This window comes from Mustela lutreola, chromosome 7, assembly GCF_030435805.1.
Source record: "Mustela lutreola isolate mMusLut2 chromosome 7, mMusLut2.pri, whole genome shotgun sequence".
Taxonomy (NCBI): Eukaryota; Metazoa; Chordata; class Mammalia; order Carnivora; family Mustelidae; genus Mustela; species Mustela lutreola.
This window is the reverse complement of record NC_081296.1, coordinates 75,616,591-75,634,342: the sequence shown is the minus strand read 5'-3', so window position 1 is coordinate 75,634,342 and position 17,752 is coordinate 75,616,591. Positions and strand designations below refer to the sequence as shown.

General features: G+C 42.9%; 1 protein-coding gene across 1 annotated transcript in view; it reads right to left on the bottom strand.

Moving 5' to 3' along the window:
- Positions 1–11,034, bottom strand: part of SLC27A2 (solute carrier family 27 member 2) — a 52,737-nt gene extending 41,703 nt beyond the window's left edge. Inside the window, exons 1-2 of the mRNA XM_059181518.1 lie at positions 10,356–11,034; positions 438–647 (exon numbers count right to left, since the gene is read on the bottom strand). Coding sequence (XP_059037501.1) covers positions 438–647; positions 10,356–10,833 — 688 coding nt within the window. The 5' untranslated portion in view covers positions 10,834–11,034. The remainder of the gene's footprint in view (positions 1–437; positions 648–10,355) is intronic.
- Positions 11,035–17,752: the final 6,718 nt, after the last annotated feature.

The following is a 17,752-nucleotide window of genomic DNA, read 5'->3' as shown; positions in this document are numbered from 1 at the left end:
AAGATAATGGTCAAAGCATTTATGTAAATACAACTCTGTTATTGTTCTCTCATTTTCATTGGTGCCCCATTTATAACTGGCTATCCATTATGTATAGACTTGTGATATAAGATAATTGAAATCCAACCATCATTTAAAAAATTCCCAAAACTTATTCAGTGCCAAATTTTATCTATTATCATAACTATGTTTGTACTTCTTGGCTAACTTCTTTCTCTGTTCTACATACCAGCGATGGGGAAATACAGGTAGCTTGGAGACACCCAAATAGGATCACATGCTATGAAACAAGACCAGTTCCCACAGGCAAAGAGCTAAATCCTCTAAAGTATTAGATATCCGATAAGTTTTGCCAAGGGAAAGAACATTTGAAAACTTAATGCAACATTTAACTCCTTCAGGCTAAGTCCATTTCTTTGAGAATCCTTTATTTTTACCTGTGGTTCCAGAAGTATAAATGTATAAGGCAGGAGTGGAAAAAGTGACTTCGGACCGCCAAGACTCTGGAATAGCTTCTGTTGACATTTCATCTACTTTGTCTAGTAAAGAGTCGACCCCATCCGTGTTAGAAGTTCTGCTCACATAATAGATGGACACATTATCCTTTTTCAGGCTTGGCAGCACCTCTTCAACAGCGTCTTGTAGTTCTTAATATGGAAAGAAAATCCAAATGAATTATATTAGTCCACTGAAGTTCTCTTAGTGCAACAGGCTTCATATTGATTTTGTTTCCAGCATAATTTTTGCTGAAATGTATAGACATGACATGGGGTACTTATAGTTATACAGTTTTAAGCATGGACTTTGCTAGATTTGGAAATTTCACAAGATTCCAAGTTTTGGGGGAAGGCTGGGTTTTAATGGGTTCCTAGCATCAGGTGGTTGGTTGAAGATTTCAAACAAACTGACACATGGATAAAAACCAAGATATATAAGTGCATAACTTACATGCATGTCTGGTATATGTCTCAAAATACTCCAGAAATGAATTTGGTTATTCCCAACATATGTGTCCCAATGATGAAAAAGAAAAAAAGAAAATTTTAAGGTAGGAGACAAAAAACAAAAGCAAGGCAACCATGCTAACTAATAATGATGACAGAAGCCAACTTTATATGTACACATACAGACATATTTCTTAACACATCAGGAGCAAATAGTATCCCTAGGAAAGTTCAACTCATCTGAGAAAGGAGCTCCAAATTTCATAAGCATATTTTATGCTCTAAGAAAAAATCAGGGCCAATTAGTGTGTTTTTCAAACTGTGGGTCACAATACAGTGGTGGATTTTTGAAATCATTTGAAGTGACCAAAATTTTAAAAATTCCAGTAGAATGAAATATGTTTTCAGAGTATATCACACATAGGAACAGGTAAATATTACTTTTTTAAAAACAGCTTTCAGTCAGTTGTATGAGTGTGTGTATACTGTCACAAACAAATACATTTTTCTACTGTAGGCCAACGTCAAAAAATTTAAAAGGTACTGATTTAATATATAAACCACATTTCATGTTTGCTGCTTGATTTCTGTGCCCTTCAATCACAAGATAAGGTGGCCTTTCCGCTTATTTGTCTCGACCTTGTGAAAACTGAACTGAATATACTTATTTTTAATAGGAAGCTGACCCAATACCCCAGGGAAGTACCTTGGGGAGGCCATCCCTAATTCATCTTATATGCTTTGTTTTTCATTTGTTTATATATGATGGCTCCATCAAAACAAGAAATACCATCAAGCCACATACATTTAAAAAAATATTTTAAACATTTTAACCAGAAGACTCATGCACCTGGTAAAAAGAAATCAAATAGTACGAAAGAGTTTATTATGAAAACCAACAGTTCCATTCCCCTTGCCTCTTCAAAACTAAACGTGCCACCTAGAGGTGATTACTTTCAAGTGTTAAAAATCTGTTTCTTCTAACAATTGCCTCTGTATCACCAAATAATGTGCTTTTCCTGCTACCTCTTGACCTATCGATTTTGATCCCCACTCTTGTTCTCCCCCGTCCATCAATAGTCACTATCTCCACTTTACGCTGTCTAGGTTCATAGAATTTACATCTTTTCTGAGACTATAATTCCATCTTCCCAGCTTTGTTTATGGGTTGGCTCTAGAAGTGGGCACCAATAATCAGGGTCAACAAGATTATGACTATGTAAATATTATTCACTGCAGAGCAGAGTAACACATTATATAATCATGTTTCCTTTCATGAGGAGTTTTCTCCTTGTGTGTCTGTTGGCTACCATCCTTTAAGATTCTATTGGCTTCAACTGTTTTCCACCTCCACCAGATCAGATTGCTTTCTAGTCCTTCAGCACTTCAAAATATTAACCAAAAAATACCCCTCTTATAAAAACTGGAATGGTTAACACCCCATCCCTTGCCACTGCCTTGGTTTAGGTCTTTATCGATCTTCCCGATAGGCTTCCAGACCAATCTCCCTGCCTCTACTCTTTCCCTGCTTCCAACTTAGCAGCTACACTATGGTTTCTTATTATTGCCCTGCTTAAAATCTTTCAATGGCTGCTAAGCCCTTATGGTAGAGTCTACTCTCCTTATGAAGCATGTGAAGTTCTGAGCCCATTCACAGTTTAACCCCTGGGGACTTTACTGATGTCATCTCCTAGTACCATCTCTTATCCCCTTTCCTCTAACCACATCGATCTATGTGAACTGAATGTATCCATACTTCCACATCTCATGACCTTTGTCCAGATAGCTTCACCTACTCTGAGTGCCGTCCTCTATCCTGGTCACCTGGAAAACTCGAGCATATCCTTCAAGACTCATATCCTTGGCAACACTTCTCTCTGTTGCCTTCCCTTCCCCCGCCGAGTGGGGTGCTCCCACAGGGGCCTACATTAGTATTAGTACACTGTGTGACTTGCTTGTTCTTTTTCTCCTCTATTGGTGAAAATGTTGAGATCAAGGATCAAGAATTACGAAATCTCCTCTCCCTCTCCCTCCCCTGAAGCTATATACTCAAACACTGTGTTGTAATTTATCTTGATTAGTCTTTCCCCTTTGCCCCCCTCTTTCCCAACATTTATCCATCATCTGTTTGAAGAAGGCTTCCTATGTGCCAGGCATGATTCTAAGCACTGGATATAACCGCGATGGAAACAGACACAGTCCCTGCTTCTACAGAGCCTAATGCGGGAGGAAGCGAAGAAATCATCCATTTAAGTAAGGTGTCCTAGGTGTCACAACAGGGGATATGGCATTTTGGGAGGGGCACAAAGGCAATCCAGAGGCAGTATCATCTCAGTGGAGACCCGGAAAGATGAACAGGAGTTGGCAAGTTGAAGACCAACGGAGATTGACTGAGCCTGTTTCTAGCAGAGTGAACAGCTTATCCAAAGGTCCAGAGGCCAACAACATGGTGTCAAAGTAGCTGAAAGTGGCTAAAGTTGACTGGGGAAAAGAAGGTTGGGAGAAGAGTCTAGAATATAGTCCAAGTCCCTGGTGTAAGTCAGGGCATATGGATTGCAGCTAAAAACATGATACATTTTTCAGCCTGAAGTTTACATTCCATTTTTTAAAAAGGTAAAAGGAAATGCAATTAAGCTGGTGTCATGCTAGATTACAGTTCAAGCAATTTGGCATCACGCATCTTTTACTGCATTCATGTTGCTACCCAGTCCTCTGTAAGCCTTTAGTTTGTGATACCTTTAGTAGAAGTCATCTCATCTGAAGGGAAGGCAATTGATCCTGCCCAACAATTTCCCTACATGTCCTCTGCACTGTTGGTGTAGAATTTGCATTTGGGCATTGACTTGAGAGTCCAGTGTCACCAACCATATTAGGACACACCTAACATACCTGATGGCAGCATCCTTTCTTCCTTTAAACTAGACATGCTGATATAAAAACTGAAATTTGAAAGGAGCTTCTGGATTTCTGTTAACCAGCTATTTGATATTTAGTATCTTTCCTTAAGCCCTTTATAAATACAACTGGACCTATATGTTTTCTCCTTCACAAATTTTGTCCAGTGTGGGTGTTATTACTGTAAAGTCTGCTTACTTAAAAGTGGCAATCAACCAGGACCCAAAAGCTCTACTCGGCCCAGGCTGAGATCCTGAGAACTCTCTGTTCTGAGATTTACATGCAGGAGTCCACTTGACAATGACACCTGTCTGGTTGCAAGGGAAGCAGACTAGATAGAGGGCAAGGTTGAACAGCGATGCAACCACACAGAGACCTCGTTCAACTGGTTCTCTGATCCTATTGGTACTCTGGCACAATGGCTCTCTTGAAGCAAGGGCAAGTCCTGGAGAGGGTCCTGGCTAAGAGATTCCACTGCCCATGTTCCCAGCAGCGGAGGAATGAGCATCTCAGTACTGAAGGGCGCATTTGAGTAGTCCATAACAACACCCACTACCCCTTGCATCCTTACTGATAACAAAGCCTTAATGTTTCCATTTGTATAGAACAGTCTGTACAGTAGTTTTACATATATCACATCATATAATTTTCACAAGAACCCTGTGATACCGATACAGTCATCCTGTTTCTACAAACGAAGACAGAAGTTCAGTGAGCCTATGTATGGAAGGATACATACAAAATAAACAGAAATATATTGGGTTTATGCGATTCCTGCTGCATCCTATACTAGCCATTCGGGTTCAAGTTTTGAGAGAGTGCCTTACTTTTTAGAAGATATTGTCTATTTGTCCTTCTGCTTAGTTCTTGTTAAATAAAGCATGTGGATCTACCTTTGAAGGGCAATATTGACAATCTCTTGTTCATCTTCTTTGAAAAGCATAACCTTGAGCTTTGTTGAAGCTTGGGTGTGAAAAACAGTATTCACAGAAAGGGGTCTGAATGGTATAGAGTAGATCTGTTGGTTCCTCATTAGTCTACGTTTAAGTTGGATTGAAACAGAATCTCAGAGAAAGCAGTGCATACTTGAGTGAGGGAATATTGAGGGATAACGTTTCCCCTCCCTTAAAATCTGCCTTGTTCAAAAAAGAAATCAAGGGAGCATATGAAGTTTCCCTCCCTCCCTTCTTTCCATCTTAAATAAGAGAAGAAGAGGAATTTATGAACACACGGCCCATTCCTAGAGAGCAGGGAGACATACAGGTTGGTGAGCTGAACCAGTCTTCGTCACCAAGGTGGCAAGGTGCTACTGGCTAACGCTGCAGCTTTCTGATGGGCAAGGCATTCAGTCTAGCAGCTAGTTCTGCTACTCGATTGTCTCCTTGAATGAGTATCTGACTGAGTCAGAAAACACTCCAAATGCTTATCTCAACAAAGTAGGATCTGAAAAGGAGGCGTGAAAGGAAACGTGTTTTGATAAAAATCTCAGGATGATTGTGAAATGGTTGGTAGCTGCACAAGTCAGGATTGAAGGCTTATCTTTTCTTCACTCAAAAAGGCAACTGAAGCACAAACTAGTTCTTAACAATCTTTGGAGACAGTCTGAAAGCAGGTTTTCTAATGCCATTTGTAACTGTGATTTTGCATTTTTAACATCGGCAGTTTGGAAATTACAGCATTTAATAACCTACAGTCTGGTCTATACGTCAACACCCTGCAGATAGAGGCATGCATTTACCCCTCCCCCTGCCCCACACAATACAAATCTCCCTAAGGTCAGAAACACGTTTAATGAAAGTTAAGTCCCACCTGGAATAGGTTAATCTTTAACAGGGAAATAAACACTCATCTTACCTTTATGCATGTATATAACTTCCTTTTTTTTTTTTTAAAGATTTTATTTATTTATTTGACAGACAGAGATCACAAGTAGGCAGAGAGGCAGGCAGAGAGAGAGAGAGAGGAGGAAGCAGGCTCCCCGATGAGTAGAGAGCCCGATGCGGGGCTCCATCCCAGGACCCTGGGATCATGACCCGAGCCCAAGACAGAGGCTTTAACTGACTGAGCCACCCAGGCGCCCCAACATGTATGTAACTTCTTAATACTATTTTCGTTTCTCTTAAAGTTCTTACTTATGGGAACCCTTGCTTTCTAAATAGCCCTGGAATCAAGGTTAATTCTTTGATTAGGAGGCTGTCAGGTCATATCAGGACTTACATAATTGGTATCCATAAGCAACCCTGCCACCTATCTACCAGCTATCTGCTTCCTTATTTTTGGTCAGAGGTTGTGGGAAGGTCCTTTTCAGATACTGGCCACTTATATTCAAGGTGCAGAATAATCTGAACCCTAACCTTCTTCAGTTTCAATAACAATAACACCTGATTTAAAGTGGCTTTTGTTTTCACACCTTCACTCCCTTCTTGTTTCTAAAGAAAAAGAGCTGTTAGTGTTTGCAAATACCTGGTAGTTTAAACCTGGTAGTTTATTTTGAATGCCCCTTGCAACCTTTAGGTATGAGCAGGGCATGAAGAAAAATTTTAGAGAGCCTCTTTAAGCTAGCTCTCTGTCCAGACCCCGAGTACGTTACTCATTTGATGCCTAGGCTTTTATCCTCCACCATCTTATGCAGAGACCCTCATGACTACAGTCCCAGCCCATCCTATGCTCATGTCAGTTTCCTCTCTGGCAATGAGACCCCATGAGAGCATCTCTCTCCTACAGTCCATTGCCAGAGGTAAACTTCGAGGTAAACAAGTCTGGTAGGGTGAGGCTGGGCTTAGAGGGAACTGGATCTAAATGGATTTTCTCAAATCGGGATATATTTAACTTTTTTACAACATTTTTCGTGTCCTCATGCCTGACCCAACAGTTCTCATACTTCAGAGAAGAAAGCCAGTCACAGCCAATCAGGATAATGGAACTCATTAATTTGACAAACATTTGTTAAGTGACTACTACGTGCTAGGTAATACTAGGGCCTGCTTCAAAGATACAGGAGAGAATTCTAAGCCTTTGAGACAAAGTACACGGAGGCAAGGCATCTAAGTTTTCCTCGAGCAGCCCAGAGAGAGGAGTGGAGATGAGTACCTGCCTTGACCCTTGGCTAAAGTTGGTATTGGAAAATCATCTCCCTCCGTGGAAGTGAGACCACTGCTGTTGGCCATTCTTTGAATTCTCTGGGTCCTTATTTTCTCTGCAGTGGAGTCCATTCTGTAGACAGCTTTTAAAAATTACCATTATTTAAGTCCAGCCTGCTGTTGTCCTCACAAAGTAAAATTCTAATGAAGCATCTATGTTATGAACCTGATGCAAACTGCTTCTGGGCTTCTCTTGCTTGGACGCCCTGTCCCCAACTGCCCTTGCCAAGCTCAGTTGTTAATGTCCCCAGAAGCGTTCGCCCTCTGTTCACCAGCCCCCACCCTGACCCCAGCACTTTGTATCTCTCTCAGCAAACTTAACATACTTTTTACATCCTCCTGGATGTCACAGTCATTTGTGAATGTGGCTTAGTTCTTTTACTGGACTATAAGATCCTTGAACAAACGAATTCTTCTTTTCTCCCTATCCTATCATGGCAACCAAATTGTACCTTGTACAAGGTAATTGTACAAGGACTCCGTAACGTTTCTTGCTATCAAATTAAATGGTTGGTTCATCTACTTTTCTCAACCTGACCTCAAGTTTGTCTGACAAGACTTCTCCTTGGGGCACCTGGGTGGCTCAGTGGGTTGGGCCACTGCCTTCGGCTCAGGTCATGATCTCAGGGTCCAGGGACCGAGTCCCACATCGGGCTCTCTGCTCAGCAGGGAGCCTGCTTCCTCCTCTCTTTCTGCCTGCCTCTCTGCCTACTTGTGATCTCTCTCTGTCAAATAAATTAAAAAAAAAAAAAAAAAAAAAAGACTTCTCCTTGGTCCTGACACTAGTTTTATAACAAAATGCTCCACCATTATAATGACACAAATGCTTTTGAAAGTTATTGAAGGCATTTTCCTTCATCCCATTGTTCAAAGGAGGTCTAATTTTATTTTTGGCAACCTTGCAAAACCAGGTCAAAAGTAACCTGGAATATTTTACAGATCTCTGGATCTCAGTCTTATAATAGTATCTTTAAGAGTTATTAGAGCTTGTGAAAGAGTACTACCTAAAGGGAGCCTTTCACAGTTGTGCTGAGCCATGCAGTGTAGGTAAGCCTGGCCAGTGAGCTGATGAAGGAGACATAGGATAGCCTTCCAGTAGAAGAACTAATTTAGTGATGATCTGAATGTTAGCATAGATGGCAACAGAGAAAATGTACGATTTTGGGGGTCCTCCGGCATGTTTTCCTATCTCACTCAAATTCTGTTTGGGAAGTTGCTTGAAAAACTATCAGCCCCAAAACTTGTTTTCTATCAATGACAAAATCAATACGGGATATAGCTGAAGGCAATGTTTCCATGTAATTACTTCCGTCATACCCTTCTATGGAGAAGGACCTGAAATGTACTACAGAGAGAATGTCATATTTTCTGAGTGATGGGTGCTCCTATAGAGTAAATTCCAAAGCTATAATTGGCCTGTTAATTATAATTGAGCCCTGTTAAGCTTTATCAAAATTCACCAAAATTCATGACAACGGGATCAATCTTCATGATAAATGCCACGGTGCTGGTCTTTTGCCTAGACTCCAGAATCTGACAGCTAGTGGGAATTCAAGAGCTCTTACTACTCCACAAGCCCTAAGGCTGAAGTTCAAAGCACAGAATCAAACCCTGGTGAATGGTAGCCATGCCAAAATTTCCAATATAGGTCTCACTTTTATGTACTGATGTTCAGGTGGTGTAGTAGAGTAAGTGCCTTGGAAGTGAACAAAACAAAACAGGACAAAACATGTAGGTTCCGTCCCCAGCTCTCTGTTGCTAACCCACTATGTGACTCTGGGCAATTGATATCACCCTTCAGGGCCTTTGTTTGTTCAACAGAACCAATCTCTGCAGTTCCTGACGTCCCTCACAGGGAGCCTGAAGTACTATGCAGGTAAACAGTATTGAAGTGTCTCCTGCCCAGGGGTAAAAAGATCACTGTGATAATAACTTTCTTTGGAACCAAAAGCCAAAGTAATAGGTTTAAGAGTCTTCCAGTTACTAAGAAGTTAAATTATCTCTTTGCTCAGGCAACTAGAAATTGCTTGCAATTTTCTTGAAGGGACCATCCCCCTTACGTAACTTGGCTGTCGTTAAGTTGACCCCGTTTTTAAACATTTATACAAAGCCTTCATTTTTTGGATTATTTTATACCACATGAAACACGTGGGTAAGTTTCTTGATTTCCCACAAGGGAGCAGACATCCTTCTGTGACCCTACGCCAGATGCTTAGCTTGCCTCAGTTTCCTTAGTTGTGAAACGTAGGGGAGAGAGCAGAGGATGCTTAATCCATTCCAGCTCTAGCCCAACATCTATGTAGAAGAAGGCAGCACAATGTGGGGCAATTCACAGGCTTTAAAATTGGATGGAGCTGGGCTGGAATTTTAAGTTTGTTTTCTCAACTGTCTGATAGAGGGTAATGACATGTTATCTCTCGGGGTAATAAAAGTGCTCTGCATAGACGCTGGCAGGGAAAGGTATTTCAGAAAGGTGGGGCTTCCTAGCTCCCTATTTCTTCAGGTCTTTCAGCTCCTATCTGGTTGGGCCTCCCCTTACTGACCTTACTGACAGAGTGAGAAGCAACTCCTAGTCCTTATTCCCTCTCTAGGAAGGAAAGCCAACAGTCCTGTGGGTAACAGATTCTTTGTTTCTTCCTGGCCGGGTCACTCCTGGAGCATGAAGTTACCATTTCAGGTCTTGCTGAAGCATAGCAAGAGGTAACTCTCAAACCAGAAGTCACTTTGGCTACAGATGTAATGGGGGCTGATAAGGGCACTGCAGCAGATCCCTAAAATCTTTTGGGGGAGCAGATCAGTAACCTTCTCTCTGCAGTGAGAATCTAGAAAGGCTAACTGCATTTGAGAGCTGGAAGCATCCGTGAAGACCCTGTATTAGAGGAGGAAACGAAAGGACAGGGAGGGAAAGTGACTTTCTCGTGATCACATAGCCAATCAAACAGCAGAGATGAGAACACTCTGGATCCTCTGGAATTCACATTCAAGACTCTGCATTTTAACGCAAAGATTGTCAATACTGGTTAAGAGCTTGGACTCTGGAGGTAGATAGCTGTGGTTAACCCCTCTCCCCCCAGCTGTGTGACCTGCGGAGGCGTAAGGCGTCACCTCTCTGGTTTAATCTACAAAGCCGGTGTAGTAAACCCTATCTGTTAATAGGATTAAAGGCAACACTTAGTGCTTAATACAGTGCCTGGCAGGCTTCCACAACAGGTTGTTCTAAAGATCATTAGCCTGAGGAAGGGTTGCTATTCCCTTCCTCTACACTTCCAGGTGGTATCTGAACTTCCCTTTCCAAAGCTCTACTCTACACCATGCAGCGGCGTTTATCACGGCGCGAAGGAGCCCATTGCCAGGGCCGGCGCTCCCCGGGGCTCACCTGGCGAGGCCAGTAGCACCTTCGCGCCGCAGCACTGGAAGCAGTGCAACAGGGACTTCGCGCGGATGTTGTAGTTGAGGCACGCCATGGCACAGCCCAGTTTGACCAGCCCCAGCCACAGCCACACGTAGGCTGGTTCGTTGCCCATGAAGACAGCCACGCAGTCTCCCTGGCGCAGGCCGAGGTGCTCCCGCAGCGCCCGCGCCACTTGGTTGCTGCGCCGGTCCACCTGCGCGTAGGTGAGCGTCTCGTCTCGGTAAAGCAGGAAGGGCTTGTGCGGGATCCGGCGCACTTTCTCCAGAAAGACGTGCAGGAGCGTGCGCACCGGCCGCCTATCCCTGTAGCTGCGCACCCGCTGGGACACACCGGCCAGCCGCAGAAAGAAACGCACGTCCTGGAACAAGTAGGGGCAGCAAAGGTTCACCAGCAGCGGTAGGAGCAGCAGCCCCGCCAGTGCCGTGCAGATGGCGGGCAGCATGACGGTGGTGGGGCCCCCTGTCCCCGCGAGGACAGTGGGTGCGCTCCGGGCGTGCAGCGCGGCGGCGGGGAGGGCTCCGGGCGGACGGCGTGCTGGCTGCGCGGGGGCGCGCGGCGAGGCTGGGGCGACAGCGGGGCGCCTGGGGTGCCGGCACCAAAGCGGGCTCTCTGGCAAGTGGAGCGGTGTGCGGTCTGCGGGGACGCCGGGAGGGAGAGGCCGGCTGACCCCGCCCCCTTGTGGGTGTGCAGCCACCTGGGCGCCCCGCCCGCCTAGCTGTCCTCCCGGGGCCGGCGAGGCGGCTTGGCGGCTCGCCGGGGTCTCGGCCGTCCCTCGGCGCGACGTCGAGTCTCTGTCTTGTGACCGAGGAGCCACAGTTTCCTTGTCAAATGGTGATGACAAGACGCACTTCGCGGACGTTGGGAAGATTAGAGGAGATAATGTAGGCGTAGTCTGTAACTTATTGCTACCACCCGCGGAGTGCCTTATAGAAGTGACTTAGTATCGGTAAAGCGCATTATAAATGTGAGAGTCTGGTAATTAATTAGTAACGCGTACCAGGTGCTACCGCCACGTGGGATTCCCACCCGTCCGTTCCTGGTCCCAGAGGCTTTCCACCTCATTTCTCTTTGTTTTTCAGATTTGCCGCCCCCACCGCGCCCTTCCCCCAGCCCAGTTGCTGGGTGGTCTCCCGTGATGAGGATTTCAAGGTTGAAAAGAAGCATTATCGGTTTTCACCTCCATCTCATTCCAGTTCCTGGGCTGTGTGTAAAAGGACCGGCCCAGCCAGTCCAGATTGGGCGTGAGGCAGGGCCACACTCTGCCCGCAGAAATCAAGCTCTGGCGATATTATACTTTCATCTGTTTGTTTGCTTGTTTGACTTTTAATATTTTGCTCTAAGTGATTTTTCTCTCTTGTATGCTGAAGATTTTCAACTAATGTTAGCCTGATTCAACATTTACTAAGGGGTTCTATCAAAGAATATTGCAACACAGAGGACATTAAGTAAACATTCCCATTTCTCAAAAGTCTGTGTGTGTGTGTGTGTGTGAGAGTGTGTGTGTGTGTGATCGTGATCGTCTAATTTTCCTTAGTGCTGCTTCTGTAAAGGGAATACTTGCTGCTTGCTACTGAAGAGGGTCGATCTCTAAGAAAAGCAGTGTTCTTTCTTCCTCTCCTGTCCTCCTACATTCATCATCTTATTCTTAGGGGATAGCCACAAGTAATGAACACCGACTCTTGCCAGACACTCTGCTAGGGGCTTTCCTGTAATATATATATTTTTGGAGCAACACAGTCATCTAAAGGGGGAACTTTCGTGCTCATTTACAGACAGGAAAAGGACACTTGGGTAAATTAAGAGAGCTAGTAAGCGGCGCATGGATTTTGAGACTAATATCTGTTTGGCCCTGGGGCCCTCCCTTAGCCACACCATATGTTGCCCTCTTATTCTCTAGGTTTCCATCCATGATCTTTTCAGAAATCTTCTTTTCTTTTCTTTTTTTTTTTCCTTTATTACAATCTCTCCTTCTCCCCTGCTCCTTTTTTTTTTTTTTTTTTTTTTTTTTTTTAAAGTGCCCTGTTTTTACTCCTGGGACCTTCTCAAGCAACCTTTCCTTCCTTGTCTTTTTCTGAATCTTTCATGGCAGATCCGGCTACTCTCGAGTGACTGGTTGCATCATATCTCTGGGGATGGGTTGGGGGTCTTGGTTATCCCTGAGGAGTGGCTTATAGTGTTAATCAAAGACGGGATCAGGACAGAAACCATTCTCGTGGGCACCTTTTCTTTCATGTTGAAGCTCAGAGCCAGCCCTCCCTTAACGTCCCAATGCCACCATTGTCCCCTTGACTAGTCCCTTCAGTAGCCTCCTAGATCTCTCTTGCCACGTCTTTGAATAGTACTTCTCGGAGTGCTGGATTACTGCAAAAGCCCCCTTTTTCCCTCTTCTTGTGAGGATCACTCTAGCCTTGTGTATCAGCAGTTTTTCAGTTGCAAGTGAAAGAGACCAGACCAAACTGGCTTATGTAGAAATAGGAATTTCAGCAGCAACTTCAGTCAGAGTCCAGGGGTAGGACAGGCTCCGAATGAGCCTTCATTGGTGGCTTAAGTGCTAAGACATGGACCCCATTTCCCTTCCCCCATTTCTTTGCTCCACCTGCTCTGTTCTCATGTAGGCTCTCCCTCATATCCAAAGATGCCTGCCAACCCTCGGGCTACATGATTCTCACGTCAACTTCTGACAGAAGTATAAGAATCTTTTTCTTAGTTCTTATTTAAAGAAAAATAAATCTCTGATTGGGTTCTGGGCCCATCCCTAGAGCAGTCTTTGTGGCCTAGTGAACAGTAATGTTGATTGCTTTAAGCTAATCAGGACTCACCCATGAAGCTGGGATAGAGTTAATCCTATACATCTTGGAACTCATGAGGATCTATTTCTTGTCCTGAATTTATAAACCCACCACACAGCTTGGCTTTTGATTTTCTGTCTGTTAGTTTTGCCTTTCCCACATAGAATTCAGTTTTCCAGAATGAAGTCATAAAAAAGAGCATGAGTCTTGAAGTCTGAGGACCTGGGTTCAAGCACTTGTCCATTACATGTTGGCTGACCTAACTCACCTCAAGTTTACCAGAAAATGCTGATGGTGGTACCTTGTGTTAATTTTGTAGGCTTTGAGGTAGTGAATGCACAGGGGCTATAGTCAGCAAGGATGTGTTTTGTATGTTATGACTTTACTTAGTATGCATAGGAATTTTGTGACTTAGTATGCATAGGAATTTTGTAATTGACTCATTCAATGGCTTATGAGAAGGGTTATCTGTAACTGTGTTGCCTTCCATGAATCCATCACGTTTCTTGAAACAAGGGGTGCCTACTATAGCCTGTGGAATAGCCAGCATGGGTGACCTTTGGGGACAGGTTTACAGGTGTGTAGCTATTCAGAGAGGGAAATGGTAAAAGATCAGTGGGGATGGCATAAGCTGAGATTGGCCCCTCTTTTGGAGAAATGAAAGAGGGGAGAGACTGGGGACAATAGGTTGTTGGTATTAGACATGAGGGAGCAGGGCTCCTTTTTTTTTTGGCATCCCAGTTGTGCTTGCTTACTACACAATCAAGACAAAATACAAGTTGAGAGGCTCAGTGGGTTAAAGCCTCTGCCTTCAGCTCAGGTTATGATCTCAGGGTCCTGGGATTGAGCCCCGCGTTGGGCTCTCTGCTTGGTGGGGAGCCTCCTTTCTCCCCTCTTTCTGCCTGCTGCTCTGCCTGCTTGTGATCTCTCTCTCTATGTCAAATAAATAAATAAAATCTTAAAAAAAAATACAAGTTGAAAAAAAGGTGTTTGTTCTCAGTAGTTCTGACTGGAATGCCTTTGATTTAGGGTGGAATTTTAATTGAGGGAAAAGTCCTAGTGAAATGATTGGTGCTTCTAGTGATGGTATGTGTGTTTCACAAGATTTTTTTCCTGCTTATTAAACAGCCCTCTCTCCTTTCAGCATCCCATTACAAACCACAAGGCCCCTTCCCGGTTGCTCTTCTACATCCCTGGGTGGGTTAGTTAATTCTTTACCTTTACCTTTTGGTTTCTTTGCTCTTACTTTACCTTTTCTTGAATTATCTTCTTGTCCAGTTCTTTTTTTTTTTTTTTTTTTTTTTTTTTTTTTTTTTTTTGTAGTTGAAGTATAGTTGACACATCTTATTGTATTAGTTTCAGGTGTATCTTTTTGTCTGATTCTTAACTGGTAAGGTTTATAGGGTTGTTTCTTCACCTTTTTTGTTTTTCTCTCTAGGTGGTCTCCCTGGTTCCTGTTGATGCTGCAGACTTCCGAGTCTGCATATGCAGCCCTAACCTCTCTCCTGAGTGCCAGAAATTCACTTCATAATGGCAAACCAAACACCTCTGGGTGAATTCATTTATTCAATCACTCATTTATTAATTTAGCATTTATTTTAAGTGTACTAGATACACACTGCTTCATAGGAAAAAAGGCTGGGCAGGTATTCTCATTTTCAGATGAGTGAATTAAGATTCAGGGAAGTTAACCAATATGCCAAAGGTCACACACAGCAAGTAAGTTAATTGTGGAGCAGGGACTAAAACCTTTTCAATTCAGAGTTAGGTGTCATGGGTGAATGATGCCTCCTCATCCACCCACCACCCCCCACCCCCCTACAAAATATTTACTCAGTAGAGCTGCAGAAATCTGTGAATGTGACCTTATTGGGAAAATAATTAACTTAAGGATCCTGAGATGAGATAGTCCTGTACTAGCATGGGCCTTAATCCAATGATAAGTGTCTTTAGAAGAGAAAGGAAGGTGGGAAGATACACAGAAGAGAGGGGGATGTGAAAATGGAGGCAGAGATTGGAGTGATGCCTCTCTAATCCAAGGAATACCCAAGTTTGTGGGCAGCCACTGGATGATAGAGAGGGCTGGAATGGATTCAGAAGGAACCAGCCCTGCCAATACCTTGGTTCTGAATTTCTGTCCTCCAGAACTGTGAGAGGAAAAATTTCTGTGGTTTTAGCCAATGAGTTTGTGGTGATTTTTCACAGTAGTCCTAGGCAACTAATATACTAAGTCACATTGTGTTTCACATAAATTAGGACTCCTACCTCAGGACTGGGTGGCACAGTGGGTCAAAAAGTCCAGCAGTTGACAAAAGAGAAAAAAGTATGAAGATCTGAAGTAAGTCCTACTGAGTTTACTGGAACAATAAGAATCTTCATGTAATAGGCTTCATGGGAAGTAAAATTGTGATCTGGGAGTCTGGTTTCCCACACAGTCTGGGGTCACTTTATTGACCCCAGACCTTAAAACTCATGGATCACCACTGTCTTGGTGATTCAGCCTTTCTCTATCCCTGTTTTGTAGTTTCTGCCACAATTATTTTCTTCAGTTCTGTAAATTATTTTTCCTGCCTGTCCCATCAATTCTGTTTAAACTCATGTCTTCTGTTGCCTAACAACATGTGATTACTTTCTTCTCCTTGCTGATCTTTCACCATTACCTTCCTTTTTGTTCAATTATATCCCTGTTTTCTAGCTCGTATTCTTTTTTTTTTTTTAAAGATTTTATTTATTTATTTGACAGACAGAGATCACAAGTAGGCAGAGGCAGGCAGAGAGAGAGGAAGGGAAGCAGGCTCCCTGCTGAGCAGAGAGCCCGATGCGGGGCTCGATCCCAGGACCCCAGGATCATGACCTGAGCTGAAGGCAGAGGCTTTAACCCACTGAGCCACCCAGGCATCCCTCTAGCTCGTATTCTTGAGTAGATCTTGTAGACCCCAAAATTACCGAAAACACGACTATCTAGAATTCTTATATATCCAGGGACTGCTTTCCAGCTTATAAATTCCTGTAATTGAGGAAGGTGCATAGTCCTGGTCCAATCAGCTGTGTTATTTGTGGGCACACATGGAGCTGGTAATAGAGAGGCCAATGGAGTCTTCTGATTCATTACATAAACATGGTCCCTGTACTTAAGTCTTACTCATAGAGACTCGGCAGTTTTCCTCTAAAGCGACTATGGAAACGGTAAAACACATTAATTAGCTTAATTTATCTTTCTGCTAATTTCATATTATAATGTCTTCATTGAGTTCTTCTGACTACTACATACAGCTGTTGTGGAAAACTAACTTCTTTTAACTAATAAATTATTCATAATTTAGCATTTACGTACATGGCAACATTATTTGTGTAGATTCAAGTTTTTATCTGATGTTACAGTCCTTTTGCCTGAAGAGCTTCCTCTAACATTTCTTGAGTTGTAGCTATTCTGGCAATGAATTACTTCAGCTTTAGTTTTTCTGAAAAAGTCTTTATTTAACCTTCAAGTTTGAATGGTATTTTCCCTGGGTAAAGAAGGCTTGTATGTTAGTTTAATTCTCTGGTACTTTCAAGATGCCACTTTCTTGTCTTCTGGCTTGCATCGTTTCTGACTGCTGTAATTCTTTGTTTCTTTGTACATAGTTTATTTATTTATTTTTTCTGGATATCTTCAAGATTTTCTCTTTATTTTTGGTTTTCAGCAGTTAGACTCAGAGTGTGTGTGTGTGTGTGTGTGTGTGTGTGTTTAATTTATCTTCTCTGGGATTCTGTAAACTTCTGGGTCTATGGTTTGATGTCATTCATAATTTTGGAAAATTTCTTGGTCATTATCTCTTCAAATATTTTTTCTGCCCTATTTTCCCTCCCTCCCTCTTTCCCTTCCTTTTTTCCTATGACTCCAGTTATTCATATATTGGGCCATTTGATATTGTGGAACAGTTTTTGGATGCACAGTTTTTTATTCACTTTTTTCTCTTTGTGTTTTAGTTTGTATAATTTCTTGACCTATCTTCAAGTTTTACTGAGTTTTTTTTTTCCCTCAGCTGTAATAAGTCTATCTAAATAATTCTACATTTCTGGTATTGTGTTTTTTATTTCTAGCACTTCCATTTGACTCTTTATTATCATTTTCATTTCTGCTGATAGTCCCCATCTACTCATACATTAAAAAAAAAAATGGCTGTTACTCTAAAGAGCTCCTCCCTATGGTTCTTTCCTACCCACATGAGTGGAGTTTGTTATGATCAAAGACTTCAAAGCTTAATGCATATACATGCACCCCTCCCCCCACCACACCTGACTTTTGTTTCACTATAATGTTAGTCATAGTAACTAGGAAAATAAGTCTGGTCCCAATTTCTTCAAGACTGGAGAAGTCAGGGGGCGCCTGGGTGGCTCAGTGGGTTAAAGCCTCTGCCTTTGGCTCGGGTCATGATCTCAGGGTCCTGGGATCGAGTCCCGCATCAGGCTCTCTGCTCAGCAGGGGGCCTGCTTCCTCCTCACTCTGCCTGCCTCTCTGCCTACTCGTGATCTCTGTCTGTCAAATAGATAAAAATAAAATCTTAAAAACAAAAAAAGACTGGGGAAGTC